We start from the raw sequence: 22,895 nt of genomic DNA, 5'->3' as shown, positions 1-22,895 counted from the left end.
AACTTGAATTGGATGTATCTGTAGGAACTCAGCCGGTGGCATGGTGAAGCTGGTTTGCACTAGTTTCAAACAACAGGTTCATACATCTTGTCCCAACTCCACATTCAGTGACTTCGTGTTGGTGTACTGAAGTAAGCCATAGTGGGAATATTTGCACCATGGAAACTGCGACACACTACCAATCCAGTCTTTTTTTTAAGAGATATCATCAGTTGTCAAACATTTACCACACCCCACTGTATATTGCAACCCTCAGTTCCCAGATTATTTTGTTAAAATACCATTTCTCACTAAAAGAAACCAGAGAACTTTGGGTAAATAGTTGGTTTGAGGACTGAAGCAGGAAATATGCAAGGTGAGCCTGTAACGACTTACCGTACAGATGGCAGGGAAGCTGTCAAAGACGGCTTCGTGTCAGCAGGACCCAGGAGCCAATCGGAAAGGACCCCCACTGACCAGGGGTGAATCAGGCTGAGCTTTAACAATAATAATTGCAATCAAACTCATTTAAATTCATTATTTCATAATGATATTTAAACAAAGAATCAGCTGTCTTCAGAGGATGATAACCAGTAATGATCTGGAAAATGGATACATAGATGCAATAAATCAAGCCATTTATCTTGGCTTTCCTATATTGACTAGTCCACTGAATAAAAAAGTGTCTCTGTATAAACATATTTTACTTAATATAATAAAATAGATATATTTATAATTTCACTTTTTTAATCCCATTGAGCAAAAATATATAGATATTACGCATCAGTGGCTACCGAGATTACGCAAAGAGAGACAACAAGATATGACATGCCTTCTTTAGTCTTGTCAAAAAAATAGGATAGGATAGGATATAGGATATAGGATATAGGATATAGGATATAGGATATAGGATATAGGATAGGACCTGAATCGGGTCCAATCTGGGCCCAACTGGTGATTTGCAGGAACTACCAAAGGTAGCAAAAGAGGCTGGGCTGCACATGAGTTTGCAATCAGCAAAATTCAGACTATGGGAACCTCCACAGGTTCTTAAGCAGATAAATTATAAAGAAATAAAAAGTATAGAGGAGGGATCTATAGATTAAAAGACATAACACATTTTTAAAATAGGCAAGACCAAACTGTAGTGTTTAGAAATGGACATTTGAGTGGTAAAACTACAATACAGATACAAGGAAGTGATAGGTTTAAAAATCATGATAATAGTTCCTTGTGGGGAGAGGGAGGGGACACCCAGAAATGGCTTCATGGGTGGGCAACAAAGTTCTGTTTCCTGGCCTGTGTGGTTTCATTGCCTCATAAAGAATTATTAAGCTGTATTGGATTTGTCAGCCTTGATGTATTTCTGTTTTATTTTACAATAAAAATATTTTTAAAAATAATAATACAGTTCTTGCCCTCAAGGAGCTCAGAGTCTAGTGAAGGAGAGGGAGGTGAAAGCAATTTGCTGTAAGACAAAGAGATAAACTCTATCAGGCCAGGATGTACATGTTGAACTGTCATGGAGCTGAAGCAGTTCAGCGTCGCAAATCCAAAAAGTCTACTTGGCTATAGGGTCACATTAACTTGGCCTTGAAGGGAGAGCCATTCCCCAACAGACATGGGTTGGCAAAACTCAGAGACCAGATTGAAAGGGGTTGCAGTCACTCTTTGCTGGCTTATTCCAGGTGGTTCTGCTCACTCAATCAGGGTTTTTATGCTGGTATTTGCTGTTTTGTTTCTGGCCCAGAAGTTGTCTAGATGATTTCCTTTAACATGACAAAGGTTAGGATTGTCAAAGAAGCCTATATTCACCCGTGTGTGAATGAAGGGTTTCTGCCACTTCCTTGTTTTTAACCAGAACTCCTGGAGAGCCTCGAGGAAGGTACCATCTTGATAGCTTTTCCTTAAAATAGAGTGGCTGCTGGGGAGACAGGCTTCCACTCCCATGTTCTCCACAAGTGCCTGGTATGGAGGTGGAAGTCCTCCTGCAAGCCAGAGAACAGGGTGAAACAGCTTAAAAAAGAAGGCTTTTCAGTGGGACTCATAAAGCCCTCTTTCAACCAGAACCCTGAACCCTCAGGATGGCTCATCGCATACTAAACCAAGAAGCCAGCATGGTGAATGTGCAACTACAGAATCCCACGTGCCCAAAGGAAAGAGGGAGGGACACTCAGTTTGTTAGGCCGCGTTTCCCAGGAAACCAAGCGGGAGAGGTGTGACGGAGGCTGTGTAATTTTGGCTGTCCTCTGCCAGCTCTGGTCACCGGCGCTGTGTAAGGAGCAGTGTGGGGCTCATCACGTCAGTAGCAAGTGGGACCTGGTTTTCTGCAAAAACGTCTGGGAGCGGAGGGCAAGGTTGGCTTCCACGTCAGCATGCACCCATCCTAACCACACAGTCACAGGCCGACCCTGAAAGATAAAGAGCCCTCTGGAAATGGAGGGAAGAACAGCTTAGAGAATTGAAAAGCCATCTCTTTACACATTTCATGATCTTTAAAATGGGACTATTTAGCCACCTACAGTTGTAAAGAGGAAATAGGACATATGGAAGTGCTTTATAAATAAAAGAGTAGGGTGTATATTCCTGATAATCCTGTACAGAGATAAGTGTGCCTTCCTTCCTTGCACAGCAATGCACTGACCAGCATTTTATCCTGAAAGCAAGATCATTTATCAAGCCTACACATACAAATGCTCCAAATAGGCACAAAGTTCTCCTAGGCAAGCCAAGGTGTGCTGCTTCATTAATGTACTCTCAGGTGTAGCATCCCCAAGTTTTCATCTTGTTGAACCAAGTATATAATCCATTCCCCAGACAAAATGGAACAATTGGCCCAGGCCGTTAGATAGGCCTGAGCTCTGGACCAAATGGGCTTACCTTATATGTATCCTCACCCTAAAAATGATCCTTTGATGGACATAAGAGACTATGTCCTTTGTCTTCCTATTTAAGATTCGAATCTCATATGGAAGACAATACTCTGGAAAGAGACCTCTGTGTTCTATAATTACCTGATCATCAATCCCCTGGGGCGCCTATTAAAAAAGCACAGTCCCAGGCCACCCCGAAGACCTGCTGAATCAGAGCCTCCAAGGGAGGATTTGGAAGTCTGAATTTTTAACAAATGTCCAAAGTAATCTTTATGATTAGGCAAAATTAGGCTTCTCAAATCAAAGACTTTGAAAGAGGGCCAGAGTGAAGGTATGTTAGTCTGCTCAAACTGCCATAACAAAATACCATAGACTGCGTGACTTAAACAACAGAAACTTACTTCCCATGGTCTGGAGGCTGGAAGTTTGAGATCACAGTCCAACACGGTTGGGTTTTGGTGAGAGCTCCCTTAAGCTTGCAGATGGCTACCACCTCACTGTGTGCTCACACAACCTCTGCTTGATGGACATGCAGAAGGAGAGTAAGCAAACCTCTGAGGTTTCATCTTAGAAGGGCACTAATCCCGTCATCAGGCCCCACCCTCATGGCCCTAATTACCTTCCAAAGGCCCCATTTCCAAATACCATCTAGTGGGAATTAGGGCTTCATAGGATGAATTTTGAGAGACTGCAAATATTCAATCAATAGGGACAATGAACTTTAGTCCCCTCAGAAAAAAACAGATGTTCATTTGTGGAGCTGACCTTTGCTCGGGGTTTTTACTTCTCACCAATATATGTAGGACTTTAGGCATTGGCTTGGGCAACTTACGATGGACAAAACATGAGGATTTAAAATAATCAAAACAAAAACTAACAAACAAAAGAGATAGAGAGAAATCAGTGTTACCAGGTAGTTTGAATGTTAGTTCAAGTTAAGCACTAAATTTAGCTCTGGGCCTGCTAATAGCTCCTGCCAGAGGAGGAAATGTATCTGGGATTGTCTTTCCTATTCTATGCATGTTAAACTCTGGGTAGAGTTCCAGATTTTACTTACATCTACTGAACTACAGTGCTATTTCCAAACTTCAGCCCTCTAAGATGAGAAAAGTCATTGTTTCTTCCCCCGGAGCTTAATATCACATCTTGACGAGTTCCTACCTTATCAGAGAAGTAAAACTAGCCATACCAAAAATACCCAATGGGGAATCTCTCTCCCAAACATATATGTACTAGAACCTGGTAAAAAAAAGTAATGCATTTTGCAAAATCCGTGGTTAGGGTTTTTTCATAGGTCAAAAGTTTTCTTACTTTTTAATAATTTAGGCAACCCTGGAAATCAACTGCTTCTAGACATTGCTGAGCAATCAAGAGCTCAGAAAGTCACTGATTACTGGACCCCCAAGTCAGTTATCCAGTCAGACAAATCCTGTCACCCAGTGTCTGTAACAGAAAGGAGACATCCCAGTGTGGGGAAATGTTTCTGGTCTCAGGCCCAGCTTTGTCACTGGCTGGGTTCCACCAAGCAATTAATTCTTTAACTCCCTCTGAGCCTGCTGTCTTTATTAATTTAACAACTGCTCATTGAACATCTAAAATGTGCCAAGCACTGAACCCAGGTGCAGAGGACAGCCCCGCCCTCAAGGAGATCACAGTCTGGAGACCAGGGAGTTTCCACTCGGTAAGGTGATTGTTCATTTCCTTCCATGGGTACCTCAGTAGCTTAGCTCATAAAACAAAAATAAAAACAAGTGAGTGTATGAAAGAGCAAATAGATGAATGAGTGAAACACGAAAGTTATTTTTTAGCCACTTTATGTACGCCACTACCACTCTTTTCATGGCTCCCTTTGTCTAATCCCTGAGACCCAAGAGGTCCATCTTCAGCTTGGTCTTTCTTAGGCTTTGCCCTCAGGCAGACCTCACTCCTTGGCTGCAATCCTTCCCCTTCATTCGTCTGCATTATTGCTCAGCCCACTTTCATCATTCATACCACCCTGAATGTCATCCTATATCATAATTCAACAAACATTCACTGAGCACGTAATACATGGCCAGCACTGGGCAGACCCAGACCCTGCTCCACGCCTGCCGTGGCCGTGGATGGTACTTTGCACGTCCCATTCCATTCACTGCCACGCAGTGTGTGCCCACTCCGCCCACGCACAGCTGAGCCACAGGCACAGCACAGCAGCCACAGTGGCCTCGGGAGTTTCCTGGAAGAGTCTTACACCAAAAAATTCTCCCCACCTCTCTCTCACCTACGGCCTCTCACTAGCTCCCCTTACAACTTTTAACCCAAATAACCACTTTTTGTGTAGCGGCAGCCTGAATTTTCCGTCTGCTAACTAGCCCGTGAACCCCAGTTACACACCAAATGCCTGCAGAGCCGTCCTCTCATCCTACCCTTGGTATCACCTTGGTATCATTTCCCACCATTCTCAACAATGGTTGAGACTCCAGTTTCTCCTGAAAGTATTGTTTAGAAAATGAATTTTTTAAATGAAATAAATATCATTTAAGTAGCATGAAAGTTTAAAACCACTCCTACATGTTGCTTCAGTTGATGTTCAGAATACCGGAGGCTCGGGGGGTAAACAGCCAGGCCACAGGCGCCGCGGGCAGCGAAGTGCAGAGCTGGCAGTGGCCCGGGTCGCCGAGCCGCACGTCCGGCCCGTCCACGAGGCACAGACAGTCTTCAGTCTGGCCCAGCCTCACATTCACAGGAAGCTACAAATGTCACCCTCATGTGTTCGCTGCAGTGACGGTCGCACAGAATTAGAGGTGCGGTTGGCTGGTGGGGTGCGGGCCTGCGTCAAGCATCGTCCCGCACGCCGTCTGTGGGCTCAGTCCCGTCAGGGCTCTGCCTAGGTGCAGGCCTGACCCCCAGTCGGGGTGCGGACGGGGTGTCTCTCTCCCTGTCCCCCTTCCTCTCTCTGAAATCAGTGAAACCATATCCTTGGGCAAGGATTAAAGAGCAAGAGAGACCCCGTCAGGGTTCTGGGAAGGAAATGTCCGCGACGCAGCCCGCGGTCTCTCTTGCTCCCGCAGCATCCTTTCGGCGTCTGCGGCGTCAGTGCCAGGCCTTCACAGCGAGTTGTGTCCTCGCTGGGGTCCGGACAAGCCTCTCCGTCTTGTTTCTGCTTCACTTTACTCCTCTCTGGAAGCGCTGCTTGCCTGCTGTCAGTGTTCCGTCTGGAAACACCCTGGCTGGATTTTCCTTGGTTTGCACTCAGGTTGTGCCTGTGTCTTGTCCTCTCCTCCCCAGAAGAGGACCTTTCACTGACCTTTGAACACCACAGCCCTAGACCAGGCTCCTCACACACGCCTGCTGAGGGCAGGGCGTCTGAAGTCGCCCCAGGGACCAGGGCTGTGAGCTCTTCTCTCCAGCGCACAGCTGGGCACGTGGACAATCCTGCCCTGAAAACTTAGCTTCTACCAGGGATGATGCCAGTGATCTCAATAGCAAAGGGAACCTTTAGATTATTTTAAATCATTGTATCCATAAAAGGGAAGAAATAACACTCTAATAAAAATTAATGGAAGACCACCCAGGGCTTTCCCGCGTTACTTCCAAGATGTTACAGGGAATGCCAGGTCCTGCACTTCTGCGCCTTGCCCGTCTGACAGGAGTCCTCGGGTTGTCGTCTGCGGTTGGAGCTGCAGACCCTCTGGTGACTTGCAGCCCCCTCCTTGCATCATAACCAGGCTGTGTTCACGGGCGTCCGTGCTTCTCGCCACGCTGCCGGCAAATGATCTGAAGCCGGAGGCAGCCAGACTCCTGCCCCCGGGGGCGGCGTGTCCCATCGTCCGGCGCACTCGGGTGTCCGGATGGCTCAGCGCGCGTCCAGCGAGGGATGGGCGCCAGCAGAGGCGCCTCCGGGCCCTGCTGTGTCCGAGGGCCGGGGGCCTGCGGCCTTCTCCAGCCGGCCAGCGAGACCTGCTGTCTGTGGCTCCCCTCTCCCTCCTTATTGAAGCTTTTCAGGACGTTGACGAGGTGAAATATTTTCCAGAAGAGGAAATAATATAAAGCTTAAAACTTGTTTCTGATGGAATGGCAAAATGGCTTGGCTACTTTTCTTTGAGAAAAAATAATAATAAGGTAACCTGAGGCGGCCCCTGGGCTCATTACTGCTGGGCTGGAGGGAAGATAGTGGCTTTAGACAAACAGGCTTTTCTTTTAACTTTATAGAGTACGTTGGAGTGAAGAGACAAGGACGAATGCTAGGCAATAAAATAAACCTGTTACCTGCTTTTAAACATAATTTTGTATACAGAGGAACTGATGTGTGAAGTATGAAGCGACTGTGGAATATTAAAAATGAAGCATTTTGGAAAACAATCTGTTCACTGCCCAGCTCTAAAAGGACTGAACGTTCCATGAAATACCTCTTGCTTCTTTGTGAAAATTACTGGTGGTTTAAGCTCTGTGTGCAGTTTTAAGAAAACACAATCTTTAATGCTGTTGTTTATTAAGAACGCATTCTCTAAGCAGCTGAGACGCTGAGTGGGAGGTGGGAGGGAGGCACATTCCACAGCCCTCCCGTGCTGGCTGCCCCAGGCGCCATTCCTTCCCGACTAATGGCTCCTGGAAAAGTGTGTGGAGCAAAGGTTAGAAACACCCGTTTCTGCAGGCCAAGCTGTCTCCCCAGCGAGGGAGTAGAGGATTTAAAGGTGAACATAACCATCTCCTTGGCTGCATGCAGAGGTCATGCTGCCTGAGAAACTAAACCCTAACCCCCTTTTGGCAAGTATTCCTTAACAGGCCTCCAGATATCTGAAACCAATCTTAACCCACGCTGGTCCTCCGCTGACCACAACGCTGCCCGAGTGGTGTGGTCCAATCTCCAGGCTGCTCACCAGTCCTCGGGCCTATGGGGTGAGTAAATGTCCGGAGTGGGGCAGGCGTGGGGAAGGTGGGTGAGCCCAGCAACCTCGGGGACACTCCTTCCGGCCTGAGGAGGAAGCATTTTAAAATTCACTGCGCTGAGAAGCTGCTTCTGTTGCTGATGCGGGCTCATTCTTCTTACCAGTATTTTTAACCATAGGATGAATTTAGAAACATAAGAAATTAACGTGTGCTCACAAACTGCCGTGTTCTGAGGTTTTGAACACACACAGCCTGTGCTCTGTGGCTCAAGGGAGTGGCATAAAAACGCTGAGAAACAACCAAACCATTAGCAGCAGGTCAGAGCCAGGGATTGCAGAAGAGAGCAGCGTGGGGCTGAGGCACCCTCCCAGGCTGCCCCGCTGGCCCCTGCACGAACACGCTCAGGCGGGCGGCCCCAGGCAGCTGTTCTCCCCAGACCGGCAGCCTCAGCCCCGCTCCAGAACTCCTGAGAAGTGTGGTGTCGGGTCCCGGCTCCCACGCTAAGTTTGGGGGCCAGCGTCTGTGTTCTAAGAAGCCCTCCAAGTGGTTCCTGCACAGGCTGATGCAGGAAACCAGTGGCCGGCGGTCACCGAGCCAGGGCTCATTCTACAAGCGACTCTGCCTTCCCAAAGCCAGTGGAATAACGCTTGAGACGTCCATTCCTCCTGCAAGGGGACCTCTGTCTGACAACGACTGTATTGGCCAGAACTACTTAGTTTATGCCTTTGGCCACTACGGTGACTTCCAACCATTTTAGCCTATGACACTCATCCAAGAAACGTGCTGCGTGGATGCACTTTTAAAATATAACAGAAACTGTTTTGAGAATTTTGTGATAGGGTCAAGCCAGCATCACGTTGTTACAGAACCAGCACTGAGGATCATTCCGTTCTCTAAGGTCACAGGATTCCACCTCCCAGTCCTCTCATAACCCTTAGATATCAACCCAGGAAACCCCCCGGGGTTTCATATTAACTCCTTAAACCAAGGAGGTCGCATTAGGTGCCATCTTCAGTGCCAATCAGGGAACGCTTCACCACACCTGCGGAGGTGGGAAAGGTGGCTCGGCCGCAGCAGGGACCTCAGCCAGGCGGGACAGGGCACTTGGAAGAAGGAACTGAAGCAGCTCTTTTCTTACACAGTAGGACTGCTGCTGTGCTCTGCTTTCTGCATGAAGTGACCCCCTCTCTCTCTCCTTCCCCCCCAAAAACCTGCAGGAAGGGCTGAAGGCAGAGGATGCGGAGTGCATTGTGGGCCAGGACGAGCTGGCCATGAGCCACCAGGAGCAGAGCTCCCCCGACAGGCCGGCCAGGCTGGGTCTGGGCAAGGAGGCGTCTCCCCAGACCCCCAGCACGGAAAACATTTACGAGGGGGACCTGGGCCTGGGGGGCTATGAGCTCAAGCGGGAGCAGACCCCAGGTCCACCCCAGCTGAACTGATGGGCGGCTGCGATCGCAGGTCGTGCGGGGCTCACGGAGGCGCCCAGGCCAAGCGGCGAGGCAGCTGGGAGGACAGGCTGGAGAACGCGAGAACCAAGCCCTCGTCCTGTGCACCCTCTGGTGCCTGAAGAAGTGAGAATTTATCGCTGTTTCTCTATATTATACAACCGAATTTACCCTGTGGCAGCAGCCATTTTTATTAAGGGACCGGGCGTGGCGGGGAAGGTGGAGGGGCGAGTGCAGCGCTCCTGCCGTCTGCGGGCGTTTCTGCTCCGCGCGCCACCGGGCCCCTCACGTAGGGTCTGGATTTTACTCCCTTCATTAGGGAGAGTGTAGAAATAAGAAAAAGAATTTTAAGCATAAACACATTGCTCCTGAACTGAAGGGAATGCCCGGTTACTTAGTAATGATAAGTTTCCAGTTTTTAGGGCCTAGACTCCCACCTGCTCTTAGTGATCCCAAGGCTATCTGCAGAGCCCAGAGAAGCCCTCAGGGCCACTGTTGGCAGCCTCACAGAGCCCACGGAACCCACGCCACCAGCCTCCTCGCAGAGCCCACAGAACCCACGCCACTGTTCTCACAGAGCCCACAGAACCCATGCCACTGTTCTCACGGGGCCCACAGAATCCATGCCATGGTTCTCACAGAGCCCACAGAACCCACGCCACTGTTCTCACAGAGCCCACAGAACCCATGCCACCAACCTCCTCACAGAGCCCACAGAACCCATGCCACGGTTCTCACAGAGCCCACAGAACCCATGCCACCAACCTCCTCACAGAGCCCACAGAACCCATGCCACCAACCTCCTCACAGAGCCCACAGAATCCATGCCATGGTTCTCACAGAGCCCACAGAACCCATGCCACGGTTCTCACAGAGCCCACAGAACCCATGCCACCAACCTCCTCACAGAGCCCACAGAACCCACCCCACGGTTCTCACAGAGCCCACGCCCTGTCCGTGGTGTCCTTCCAGCCGCCCCTCCTGTTGAAGGGTGGTGATGAGGGAATGCCCTGCACTGATGCAGTTCCTCTCTCCACCCGGGCGGGAGTCACGGGGAAAGCTGGTTCCCCCCCCACCCCCCGCTGTTTCACCTGAGAAGGAGCCTTGCATTGGGGTCATTCTTGGGCTTGAGAGGGTCCCTCTGTAGGGTGGGCAGTGAGATTCCCAGCACAGGTTGCTCCCCACAGGGCGGTGAGGGCGCTGGAGCCCGACCTGTCCTCCATCCCCCTCCCAGCTGGTTAGCAGGAGCCAGAGCGACAGGGGCAGATGATGGCGCAGGGACCACACTGAGGAGCCGGGGAGGTGTCAGGACGCCCTCGCAGGCGCGGCCCCTGAGCCAACACCGCAGCGCTTAGCTCAGCTGCAGGACCTGTGCCTCTGCTACGAAGATACCTCGAGCCTGGCTTCTCTTGAAACGCAGACGTTAATGCCGGACTCCAGACAGCTGGCCCCTGCCCGGGCTGGGGGCCCGGCCTCAGCAGGTCGAGAATGACATCTTCCTCGGCCCGAGCGTGGGAGTGACACCCGCTTTGCTGGCCAGTCGTCCGCCCCAGAACGTGACCCACGGCCGTGTCAGGCAGCTGCCACACACACCGACTTTCTTGTTTTCCAAACAGCAGAATCCAGGGGCACAAACTGTTTTATACTCAGCTGAGTGTAAATCTAGGCATTCCAGGTAATTAGAGCAAATGTAAAGCATGACATTTTCTCATTTGACCTAATTCTAATAAAATTTTGTTGTAAAGCGTGGTCGCTTTCGGTTAATGTTTATTTGAGGTGTTTTCTCTGGACTGATTGGCAGCTCTCAGTCCTGTACGTGAGGAGAGGGTGGAGCGGGCACGAAGGTAACGTAGAGATGCAGGGACCCGAGGACCCAGGGAGGGCCCACAGAGGCTGGCAGGCCAAGCCACCCTCCACGGGGTCGAAGCAGAGGGCCCCGGTGGGGGCTGGGAGGACGGCCAGAGGAGGGGCAGCGGTGAGGCCAGGGGGCAGCCTCCCCTCTCCCTGTGGGCGCCAGGACCAGGGGCCCTTTCACAACTAGAGAGGAGGCGCTGCGGAGGAGAAAGGAAGGCCCCAAGGGCCGCTCTTATCTCTGCCCTTGTCAGCGAAAGAAGAAATGAGAGCTTGGTGTTTTGTTTCTTTCCGTTTGTGCGGAGAAAGACACACCGGGAAAGAGAAACTCCCCCAAACAAACGTCAGTGGAGGCAGAAGTGGAGAAAGGGACAGAAATATGACAGACCGCATGGAAGTGAGCTGGGTGGGCCGGGCAGGTACGCAGTCTGAGCCCCGCACCAGCTCCCTGAGAGGGCACAGCAAAGATGGCCTCCCGCTCCACCCGCAAAGCCCGCTTCCCGCGTGGAAAAACAGCCCTTGCAGCCAAGCATCATGAACTACGCCAGCAAGGACGGTGGGGCTGCTGCTCCCTGCCACTGCCTCCTGCAGACTCGGGGACACAGTCTGAGGAGAGTGTCCTGCCCAGTCTGGGAGCCTCATTCCAGTTCCTGCTGCAACTCCAGCCCCAGCCCCAGCCCCAGCCCCAGCCCCAGCCCCAGCCCCAGCCCCAGCTCCAGCCCCAGCCCCAGCCCCAACTCCAGCCCCAGCCCCAGCCCCAGCCCCAGCCCCAGCCCCAGCCCCAACTCCAGCCCCAGCCCCAGCTCCAGCTCCAGCCCCAGCCCCAGCCCCAACTCCAGCCCCAACTCCAGCCCCAGCCCCAGCCCCAGCCCCAGCCCCAGCCCCAGCTCCAGCCCCAGCCCCAGCTCCAGCTCCAGCCCCAGCCCCAGCCCCAACTCCAGCCCCAACTCCAGCCCCAGCCCCAGCCCCAGCCCCAGCCCCAGCTCCAGCCCCAGCCCCAGCCCCAACTCCAGCCCCAGCCCCAGCCCCAGCCCCAGCCCCAGCCCCAGCCCCAGCCCCAACTCCAGCCCCAGCCCCAGCTCCAGCTCCAGCCCCAGCCCCAGCCCCAACTCCAGCCCCAACTCCAGCCCCAGCCCCAGCCCCAGCCCCAGCCCCAACTCCAGCCCCAGCCCCAGCTCCAGCTCCAGCCCCAGCCCCAGCTCCAGCCCCAGCCCCAGCCCCAGCTCCAGCTCCAGCCCCAGCCCCAGCCCCAGCCCCAGCCCCAGCCCCAGCCCCAACTCCAGCCCCAGCCCCAGCTCCAGCTCCAGCCCCAGCCCCAGCCCCAGCCCCAGCCCCAGCCCCAACTCCAGCCCCAGCCCCAGCTCCAACTCCAGCCCCAGCCCCAGCCCCAGCCCCAGCCCCAGCCCCAACTCCAGCCCCAGCCCCAGCTCCAACTCCAGCCCCAGCCCCAGCCCCAGCCCCAGCTCCAACTCCAGCCCCAGCCCCAGCCCCAGCCCCAGCCCCAGCCCCAACTCCAGCCCCAGCCCCAGCTCCAGCTCCAGCCCCAGCCCCAGCTCCAACTCCAGCCCCAGCCCCAGCCCCAGCCCCAGCCCCAACTCCAACTCCAGCCCCAGCCCCAGCCCCAGCCCCAGCCCCAGCCCCAGCTCCAACTCCAGCCCCAGCCCCAGCCCCAGCCCCAGCCCCAGCTCCAACTCCAGCCCCAGCCCCAGCCCCAGCCCCAACTCCAGCCCCAGCCCCAGCCCCAGCCCCAGCCCCAGCCCCAGCCCCAGCCCCAGCCCCAGCCCCAGCCCCAGCTCCAACTCCAGCCCCAGCCCCAGCCCCAGCTCCAGCTCCGCGGTGTGACTACCAGCCGGGTCCCTCTGAAACAGCCCAAGGCCCAAGCGCAGGCTAGTGTTCCAGTTAGTAACCCAGACACCAAATTTCCCTCACGCTCCTGTTTGGAGGATGCTGACTTATGATCTTAAGAAATGCTCTGTGCTTTGATTAGCAGCATGAGGACTGTGAAATTCACACTTATTACTGCCAGTCTCCAATGAATAATAAAGGCAGGCGCTTTATTCAAACTGCTGACACTTCCACTAATTATGAGAGCTTTAAACAGGACTCTAACTTATAGTTCTTCCTTAAGCTTCCTACTGTATGTACATCACACACACACTCACTCACGTGCACATGCACACGCTTGCACATGCCCACATTCCACTGGCGTCAGGTCCCCGCTCTAGTTTCTATGGAGTTTCCCCTGTTCCTCACGATGCAAGTCTGAGCAGGTCTAAAGCCTGGTGGCAAGTGCCACCAGGGTCTTCATTCATAAAGTTTCTAGACACTTTGTGGAGGGCAACTGAATATAAAACAAAGCTGAAAATTTAAATATCCTTTAACCCACCAATTTTTTTTATTTTTTTTATTTATCTTTATTGTTGAAAGTATTACAGATATCCCATTTTTCCCCCATTGATCCCCTCCACCCCGCATCCACCCCACTCCCAGGCCTTCCTGATAACAAAGTCTGTGTCCGTGGGTTATGCATATAGACACATAATTTCTTTGATTAATCTCTCCCCACCCACTCCTTCACCTCCACCTTCCCTCTAAGATCCCTCAGTCTGTTTCATGCTTCTATGTCTCTGGATCTATTTTGTTCCTCAGTTTATTTCTTACATTCCACATATGAGTGAGATCATGTGGTACTTGTCTTTCTCTGACTAAGCATAATACTCTCCAGTTCCATCCATACTGTCCCAAAGGATAAGAGAGCCTTCTTTTTTACAGCTGCATGGTATTCCATAGTGTAAATATCCCACAGCTTTTTATCCACTCACCTGCTAATGTGCACTTGAGAAAAATGTGTATTCTGCAGCTTTGGGGTAGAATGTTCTGTAAATGTCAATTAAATCCACTTGATCTACTGTGTCACTGTTTCCTTGTTGATTTTTTTGTCTGGAAGACCTACCCAGTGAAGTCAGTAGGGTGTTAAAGTCCCCTAGTATTACTGTATTGCTGTCGATCTCTCCCTTAAAGTCCTCTAGAAGTTATAAATTTAGATGCTCATGTGTTGGGTGCATATATGTTTATCACGGTTATATCCTCTTGTTGGATTGATCCCTTTAGTATTATGTAATGACCTTTTTTGTCTCTCATTATGGTCTTCATTTTGAAGTCTATTTTGTCCGATATGAGTATTGCTACCCCAGTTTATTTTTCATTTCCATTTGCATGGAAACTTTTTTTCCATCCTTCACTCTCATCCTGTGTGAGTCTCTTGTTCTGAGGTGGGTGTCCTATAGACAGCATATATTTGGGTCATGTTTTCCTATCCATTCAGCTACCTTATGTCTTTTTATTGGAGCATTTAATCCATTCACATTTAAGCTTATTGTTGATAGGTACTTATCCATTGCCATTTTAATTCTTTATGCCTATGTTTCTCTCTATTTCTACTTCCAATTACAGCAGTCCCTTTAACATTTCCTGCAATGCTGGTTTGGTGGTGATAATCTCCTTTAGCTTTTTTTGTCTGGACAGGTCTTTATTTCACCATCTGTTTTGAATGATAGCCTTGCTGGATAGAGTAGTCTTAGTTTCAGATCCTTGTTTTGCATTACCTTGAATACTTCATGCCATTCCCTTCTGGCCTGTAGAGCTGCTGATGAGAAGTCAGCTGACAGCCTTATGTTGGCTTCTTTGTAGGGAACAGATTGCTTTTCTTTAGCTGCCTTTAATATTCTATTTGTCATGAATTTTTGGCATTTTAATTATGATGTGTCTGGGCATGGGCCTCTTTGGGTTCTTCTTGCTTTGGACTCTCTGTGCCTCCTGAACTTGTGTGACTTTTTTCTTGATCAAGTTAGGGAAATTTTCTGCCATTATATCTTCAAACAGGTTCTCTAACCTGTGCTTGCTTTCAGCTTCCTCTGGCACTCCTATGATGTGAATATGGTTATGTTTCATGTTGTCTCACTGCTCCCTTAGACTGTTCTGTTTTTTAATTGCTTTTTCTTTTTGGATCTCTGATTGAGTGATTTTTTTCTACCCTGTCTTCTAATTCCCTGATCTGATCCTCAGCTTCCTCTAATCTGCTGTTTACTCCTTCAATGTATTCTTATTTCTGCTATGTCATTCTTTATTTCTGACTGGTCATTTTTCATAGTTTCCATATCTTTTTTCATGCTGTTGAGCATCCTTACAATCAGTATTCTGAACTTTATATCTGAGAGATGGCTTATCTCCATTTCATTTAGCTCTTTTTCTGGAGACTTCTCTTGTTCTTTTATTTGGGGCTTGGTTTTTTTGTCTCCCCATTTTGGCTGCCTTTTTGGGTTTGTTTCTAAGTATTAGGTAGATCTGCTAGGACTGTCAGTCTTTCTGGAGGGTCACTGGTGCAGGCCAATGTCAGACACAGTTTGTGACTGGCCCTGAGTACCCTGTTTGGAGCTATCAACAAACCTCAGCTTGAGGTCTCCTCTGCTGGGGTTGGGTGCATTTGGATAGGATGAAGATGCACACACTTGAAAAAGACTGCTTTTCTGAGTCCCAGGTCCAGAAGCAGATCAGGCAGAGACTCAAAGCACCCTGAGGTTTGCCTCTGCCTGCAGGCTGATTAATCTGATTTTCTTAATGAGTCTCAGGCTGTAGAAACTCCTCTGGGTAGGGCTAGAGGCTTTCCAGCAGGGTGGGGATATTTGCTCACACACACACACACACACACACACACACACACACACACACACACACACACAAGCAGCCAGTTGTCTGCCTGAGAAAGATGTTCCCTGCAGTATGGGGGGATGACTCGGTGTCAGAATCCAGATAGCTGCCTTCTGATCTCAATCTCCAGAGCCCACAACCTTAGATTCTCCTCATACAACTCTAGTCCACTCTGCCCTCCTCTGCTGGAGCCCAAGGTGAGTGGCTGCACAGGAAACTTTGATTGTTTGTCCTTTAAGAAGGGGCCTGCATTTCCAGCCACCTCTCCCTGGCAGACAGAAACCGGGCTGCTTTTCACAGCCAGATATCATATGGGCACCTTTCTCAGTTCTGGTGCTCTAGGTTGGGAAACTCAGCCTGGGGTTAGGCCCCAGAGTCCTCAGTGGGAACCCCCACAGCTGAGACATCCCTCCGGACCTTCAGCTGCTGCCTGTGGGAGCCCGGCCAGCCCTCTCATGTCCTCACTTCCTACCAGTCTCTATATCGTCTCCACTTTTCCTCCTTGGTTATGAGGGTGCTCTCCAGATAGTCTTCAGTTGCAGTTGATTATTCAGGATGTTTTTTCTATATTTTAGTTGTAATTCCAGTTTGGTCCCAGGAGAGTGTCAGTGTAGCTTCCACTCAGTCTGCCACCGCCTTTAATCTCCCTGACCCACCAATTTTATGTGCAGAACTTTTATTCTAGATATTTGAGAATATTATGCATATAAAGAGTATTTATTAAAACAACTGAATTGCCATCTTGGTTAAATACAATAGCACAGACATTTTATGGAACAGCATCTGACATGTACTGATATGGAATAATCTCTAAATATGTTATTAAATAAAAGTAGCAAGATGCAGATCAGAGTGAATGATAGGTTGCCATTCTGGAAGATTAAAGGAGAAATTTAAAAACAAAATAAGTAATAATCATAAGATTCCCATGAAATAACTCATTGAAGTAGGAGTACAATGGGAAGTGGAGTAAAAACTGGGAAAGTTGTTATTTTTAGCATGATCTTTGAGGCCTTGAGAAAGCAAAGTGTAGCGCCAGTAGCAGCAATGGCTTCTGGATTTATCCATTTCCATCAGACAGCACACATTCATACAAACTCTGTAAATGTCTTTGACATTCAGAGACAAATAGGACTCAGTCTTATCCATCAAATATCTAATAGAAGTCAGACAGCCAAAAAACAAGTGATTCCGTATAAGATACGAAAACATAAGATAAAGCTATAGTAACCAAAACAGTGTGGTATTGACCAAGAAATAAGCAAAGAGATCAAGAAAAATCTACTACAAAGTACAGAAACAAACTCATGAATAATTTAGAAATTTAGTTCATAAAAAAATGTCATTTCAGTTTGGGGGCGAGGTTGAATGGGGTTATTATTCAATAAATAGTGTGCATTAATCGACTTTCAATTTGGAAAAATAAAGAAAATTAGGTAATACCCTCTAACATATACAAAACTAAATTGTGAGTAATTCAAACAGCTCAAAGTCAAGAATAAAACTTTAGGATAACAAAACAATAGAACTGTAAATAACCTTGGCATATGGACAGTCTTCCTGAGACAGACACAAACCACAAAGACTGATAAATTTGACCACATAAAAATATGACATTTTTATGACTAAAGACGCAATATACAAAAATTTTTAAATGGGGACAAATATATACATATACCCTCTTATGTGTATGTATGTGTGTATCAGACTAAGGATTATTCTTCAAAATACACAAAGAACTCTTACCAATGCATGAGGGGAAAAACTACTGAATACGAAAATATGTAGAAACAAGTATATATACACCTTCTATCCAGACTTCTACTTTCAGGCATTTCTATAGAAATGAAATACTTGGCATTTATGAATAAGGAGGCATATAAAATGATACTCATTGTGGCACAGTTACTGTAAAATATTGGAGGGAAAATATCCATCAATAGCAGAAGAGTAGCTAAACTACAATGCACCTACTGCAGGTGCAATTCTCCACAGCAGTTATATTCTGTGTAGAGATGGGTCTACATGGAAATATTTCCAAAATAAATTGCTAGTGAGAAAAACAGTCTGGAATGATCCACAGCAGACTGGTAACCAAAGGGAGAGTGATAGGAGGGCTAGATCAAGAGAGTCTTTGGTTTGTCCCATTACTTTTAACTTTTACAATGCTACCATATATTTGTATGGGCAATTCTGAGAGTGGCTGGGGAGTGGGGACACATTGTCAAGGAAGGCTTCAGGAACAAGTTATATTTGATTGAGGTCTTAAAAGACCTCGGGTAAAGAATAACTGATGTTTATCAGATGGCCACAGAGCAAAATCTTCATGTAAGCACTTGGGAGATTAGCAAAGCATTTAGGGGCATTTGTTATTCAGAGCAGGGCACCTGTTAGACTAGGTGAGGGGGAGGTTGCAAGGAATGAGAAGCTTACCTATGGAAGGTTCCATATGCTTCCCAGTATTGCCCATCAACCCGTCATTCATTCAGTTTGACAAACATTTATTAAGCCCTAACAGTGTACTGCCAACAATCAAGGTTAGAAATTGCCCACATCAGCATCATTAATGGGATAAATTAAGATGGGACAGATAAGCAATGACAGAGTCCAGGAAGCACATTAATTTGGAGACACCTTGGCCCATCTCATCACTTCATCTCACAGACTGATTAGTCTGGGGACTGAGTGGAGAGAAGAGAACTCCAGCAAGCCAACCCGTAGGTAAAGGAGGGGACTGGACCACCTAAACTTCAGCACATAGCAGACCTGGCAAGCTCAGGGGACTGCGTGGCAGGTCTGACCAGCTGAGTGAACTGAAAGTAACCACACAGGATGTAATCATAAATTCCTCACTGGGCAGATCATGGTGGGGAGTCATATCCCAGGCCTATAGCTGCCTTACCAATGGTCAGTCTTTACCTGACATGAGCCTGTCCGTTGTTCTTACGCATCTAGGATAACACACCTTTGAAATTTCAGTCATTTTCTTTTCTAGACCCCTCGGAGGCACGACCACAGGCCTCAGAGCATGAGAAGGGGAAACTCCTCATTTCTGTCTTGTTGCCTGCATGCCATCTCTGTTCACTATGCATGTGAGGATTCTGATATCATAGTTTTATGACCAAATATCTAGACCCTTCTGAAATTTGAACTCTGACCCTGCTCAAGTGACCAGCCCATTTGCAGTTTAAACTCTGACTCTATCTATCTGACAAACTGCATTGTCCATTTCACAAAACTAGTTTTACTAGTTTATTCTGCAGTCTCTAAGGAAAACTGAGGCATTGGCCATGCCTCATGACCCCCCTCTTCTGTAGACCATGTCTTAGGAACCCAACTGTTGGCCATATCCTGTGACTCTTTCTGCTGACCCTGAGTCAACTGAAACTAATCATTGTTCTTATCTCCCAACTCCACTTGCTGGCTACTAAGTCAGCGGCTCTTTAAAGTCCATTTGCCCCCACCCATTAGAAAATGCATGATGGGAGGTTATGGTCTTATTTCCCTAGCAACCCATCCCTTTGATCTGATCAGCTCCTTATAACTCTCGAGTTTAAAACCCTTGCCTTATTTTCCCCACCTCGGAGCTGTTTTCTATTCATGCCCAAGGCTACATTCTCTGATTTACAAATATCAGGATAAAACTCTCTTTTGAATTCTCTTAAGAGGCCTCTGGAACTTTTGTTTACAAATGTTAAGTGTTTACTACCCTGTGGCCATCTGTGTAAAAGAGGTAAGTGTCTATCCATTTTTCTTTTTCATTCAATCCCACGATTTTCCCACTTTGCTTTCTCCTGTCTCCTTAACCCATTACCAGTGGATTTCATGTACCTTCTTTATACTTTCTCCTTTGATTCTGTCATTTCCTTCAGGGTGGGCAGCAGTGTGGTAGGACCTTGGCTGTAAATGGAGCTTAGTCCATGTTTCTGTCTGGCCATATTTTGGAGCTTCCAACCCAATAGTTGCCAAGCCTAATTCTGAGAACATAAAACTTTAAGGTTGTCTTTTAGTAAGATTTTGCCATTAAGAGAATCTTCATGGCTATTATAATGATATGAGAGCTCTCTAAAGAAAAATTTCTTTCTTTTCAATTTAGAAGGTTTTCCGATTAAAAAGAATCTATTGTCTGGCCTTGTCAAGTAGAATCTAATGTGACTCAAACCAATACTGTGGATGCAAGAGGCATCCCCACAGGAGAGTGCAAAAGTTTACTCCCGGAGTCAGGAGGAAGTCAGGAGCCCTGTTTTTAAACAGCTGTTCCAACACTCGGGGAGTCATGCGCCGTCCCTCTGGAGCAGAATAAGGTCTAAGATTCCCTAAGCTGAGACCCACAGCTCACTGTGCTGCCCGCCAGGGACATACGCACCGTCCAGCTGATGGAGATAATAGACCATCTCCGGCAGGAACAGCATAGACACAGGAAACTCCCCGAGAGCTCGTCGCGGCCAGAGAGAAAAGGCCGAGCTCTCGGGACATATAACAAGACAAAAGCAAAGAAATCAGACAGAGACAGAGAAACACAAAGCCCATGAGTACTCATACCAAGTAACCAAGAGTTATTGGGGTAGCCCAATATCCACAGAGAATCCTAGTAAAGAAAACCCAAGTCCTCTCTCTTGTCCCTTCCCACATTGACCCGTGCAGCCGGTATGATACTGTGGTGATAATAGTACACAATTACAAAAGACATTTCAAATTCTGCCTTCCTCTCTTGGGCCCTCACTGTGGTGGGAAATCCGTTGCCCTGTCCTGAAGACACTCAAGCAGTCGTGTGGAGGTCATGTGACAAAGAACTGAGGCCTCTTGCCAACAGCCAGCACCGACTGCTCGGCCACGTGAGTGAGGCCTTCAGACGACAGCCGTCTCAGTTGATGTCTTGACCACAACTTCATGAGAGACTGAGCTGAAACCACCCAATGAAGCCAGTCTCAAAACCTGAGACAGTAAGTGTTTTGTTGTTTTCAGCCACTAAGTTTTGCAATACTTTGTTATGTAGCTATGACAATTCAAAGGAAAGTTTCCTGAACAGACAAAAAGAAGCCTGTAGCCATGTATACCTTTAAGCACACTTTTTCCTAGCAAAGTGGAATCCTTCGCTTAGTGATAATGGCTCCAGAATACCCGCGTTTTAGTGTCCTGGTCTCAGCAGGCATAGATAGGGCTTCCCTGGGCCTAAGCCCTGAATCCAGAGAGGGAGGTAGGGAGGTAACGGTGCAAGAAGAGCAGCAGCAACTACACATCCTCGGAGCCGAGTCAGCGGTCACCCAAGGCCCACAGCAGGGTCAATGATTGAAGGAGAACCAATGTTGGGGTTCACTGAGTCATCTGCTAGATGCGATTGGGGATACAGAGATGAGAAAACTGGCCTGATGCAGGAGCTCCCAATCTGGGCACCGGGATAAAGTGAAAAGGTGGTCTCTTGTGTAATCCACCCCCGAGTTAGGCTGAATGGAACCCTAACGGGCAGGGTTGCGGTACTGGGTCTTTACCCTGGCCGAGCATCGGATAGCCCTGGGCAGCTTTACCAGCTACTGCTCCTGTGCCCACCCCCAGCAGCTCTGACTCAATTGATCAGGGCTGTGGCCTGAATGTCAGCACTTCTGAAAGTTTTCCAGGTGGTTCTAATGTGCTGCCAAGGTTGAGAATCACTAGATTACAGGGACTTTCTGGAAGAAAGAGGTATCATCTAGCCACAGTCACCGAAGGCTTCCCAGAGGAAGTGGTGCTTGAGATGGGAGGTGAAAGGTGGGATGTTGGGAGGGCACTCCAGGGGCAAGGAAAAGCAGGAGCAAGCTGTGGTCTTTGCAGGGAGGGGACCTTAGAACCTGAGGGTGCTATCACCTTGGCTGGGCCATAAGGAACACACTGGATAAAAAGTAACTAGGAAGTGACAGGCGCGGTGCTGTCATTTGTGTTCTAACTCTCAACCCCCAGGCTGTACTACATGCATTGCAGAGACCTCTGTCCAGCTACAAAAGCATTAACTCGAAAAACTCGTGAATCATCAAGTTATAAATCCCCGTCAAATGCAGCACATTTGGGAGCCACAGCTGCTGCTTGAACAAAAGGAGAAAAAATAACTGCTGCCTTCGAGCCCCCGTGACCATGAGCGTCATCCAGCAAATCACTCCAAGTGTCCCCTTTTCATAACACTGGTCCAGGGGTGAGAACTGCATCAGCATTTGGCCCAACTCTGCTGGTCAACCTTGGCTGTGGGTCTCCAAGTGCACCCCTTTTCCTGGTGAAACCTTCATCAGAGCCACCCCAGTCCCTACCCCCTGCACCAGCTGGAAGTGAAGAGATGGCCATTGCTCCTGTCAGGGACTGCCAACTCAGTGTGGGTGGCCGTCCTCAAAAACCCGCCTGCTGCCACTCTTCATTTAGAAAGGATGCCTCTGAGAGCCGTCTTAGTCACAAAAGGACACCTAGAGCACTGCTCCTCAGACCTGACTCTGCATATGAATGTCCTGGGGATCCTGTTAAAATGCAGGTGCAGATTGTGAAGGTCTGTGGTGGGAACCTGAGATCCTGCATTTCTAGCCAACCCCCAAGCAAGCGGTGCTGATCTACTGACCCTGGACCACACGTGGAGGAGCCAGGGCCAGGCAAGGGGCCTGGTTAACAGGTGGTTTTTAACTGTCGGTCAGGGGGTCTGCTGGCAACTTCAGAGATAAAGTGGCAGAACCGTTAGATTCTGACATGTGATGCTCACTGTGATTTTCACAGAAATCCTTCTATCTTTAAAGTCTGTCCATGTCTGATAAGGATGCTGCTGGTCAGTTTGCCCCAGTTCCTCTTCAGTGAGCTGACTGCAGTTAACAGGGCACAGCTCATCTTGCTTAACGCATTTTCTCCTTCTAATGGGCATGATTGTTTACATTTGTCAAATATACATTTTGCTTCTTACAATTGTGTCATCACATGTCATAAAAATTGGTCAGTAATTCAAAATTTGTTCATTAGAACATAAAAGTAGAGCTGGAAATTGTATTGCAAATACTATAATTCCAAGTAGTGCACTTGTAGGTAGCAAACCAGGCTCTCGTGAGACATGGGCTGTGGTTCCAGGGGCCAGGCAGGTGAGTCCGGAGGGTGACAAGCACACAGAGGGAAAGTATCTGAAACCCGGCAGTCACCAGTCCCCGTCACAGGATGCCGTCTGCTAGGAAAC

General features: G+C 48.7%; 1 protein-coding gene across 1 annotated transcript in view; it reads left to right on the top strand.

Annotated features, from left to right (window-relative positions):
* Positions 1 to 9,687, top strand: part of SLC9A9 (solute carrier family 9 member A9) — a 484,070-nt gene extending 474,383 nt beyond the window's left edge. The window contains exons 15-16 of the mRNA XM_087818510.1: positions 7,625 to 7,730; positions 8,939 to 9,687. Coding sequence (XP_087674636.1) covers positions 7,625 to 7,730; positions 8,939 to 9,160 — 328 coding nt within the window. The 3' untranslated portion in view covers positions 9,161 to 9,687. The remainder of the gene's footprint in view (positions 1 to 7,624; positions 7,731 to 8,938) is intronic.
* Positions 9,688 to 22,895: the final 13,208 nt, after the last annotated feature.

The sequence above is a fragment of the Miniopterus natalensis genome, chromosome 6 (genome assembly GCF_054644295.1).
Source record: "Miniopterus natalensis isolate mMinNat1 chromosome 6, mMinNat1.hap1, whole genome shotgun sequence".
NCBI lineage: Eukaryota > Metazoa > Chordata > Mammalia > Chiroptera > Miniopteridae > Miniopterus > Miniopterus natalensis.
The sequence above is the reverse complement of the archived record's forward strand: the minus strand, read 5'-3'. Positions and strand labels throughout refer to the sequence as shown.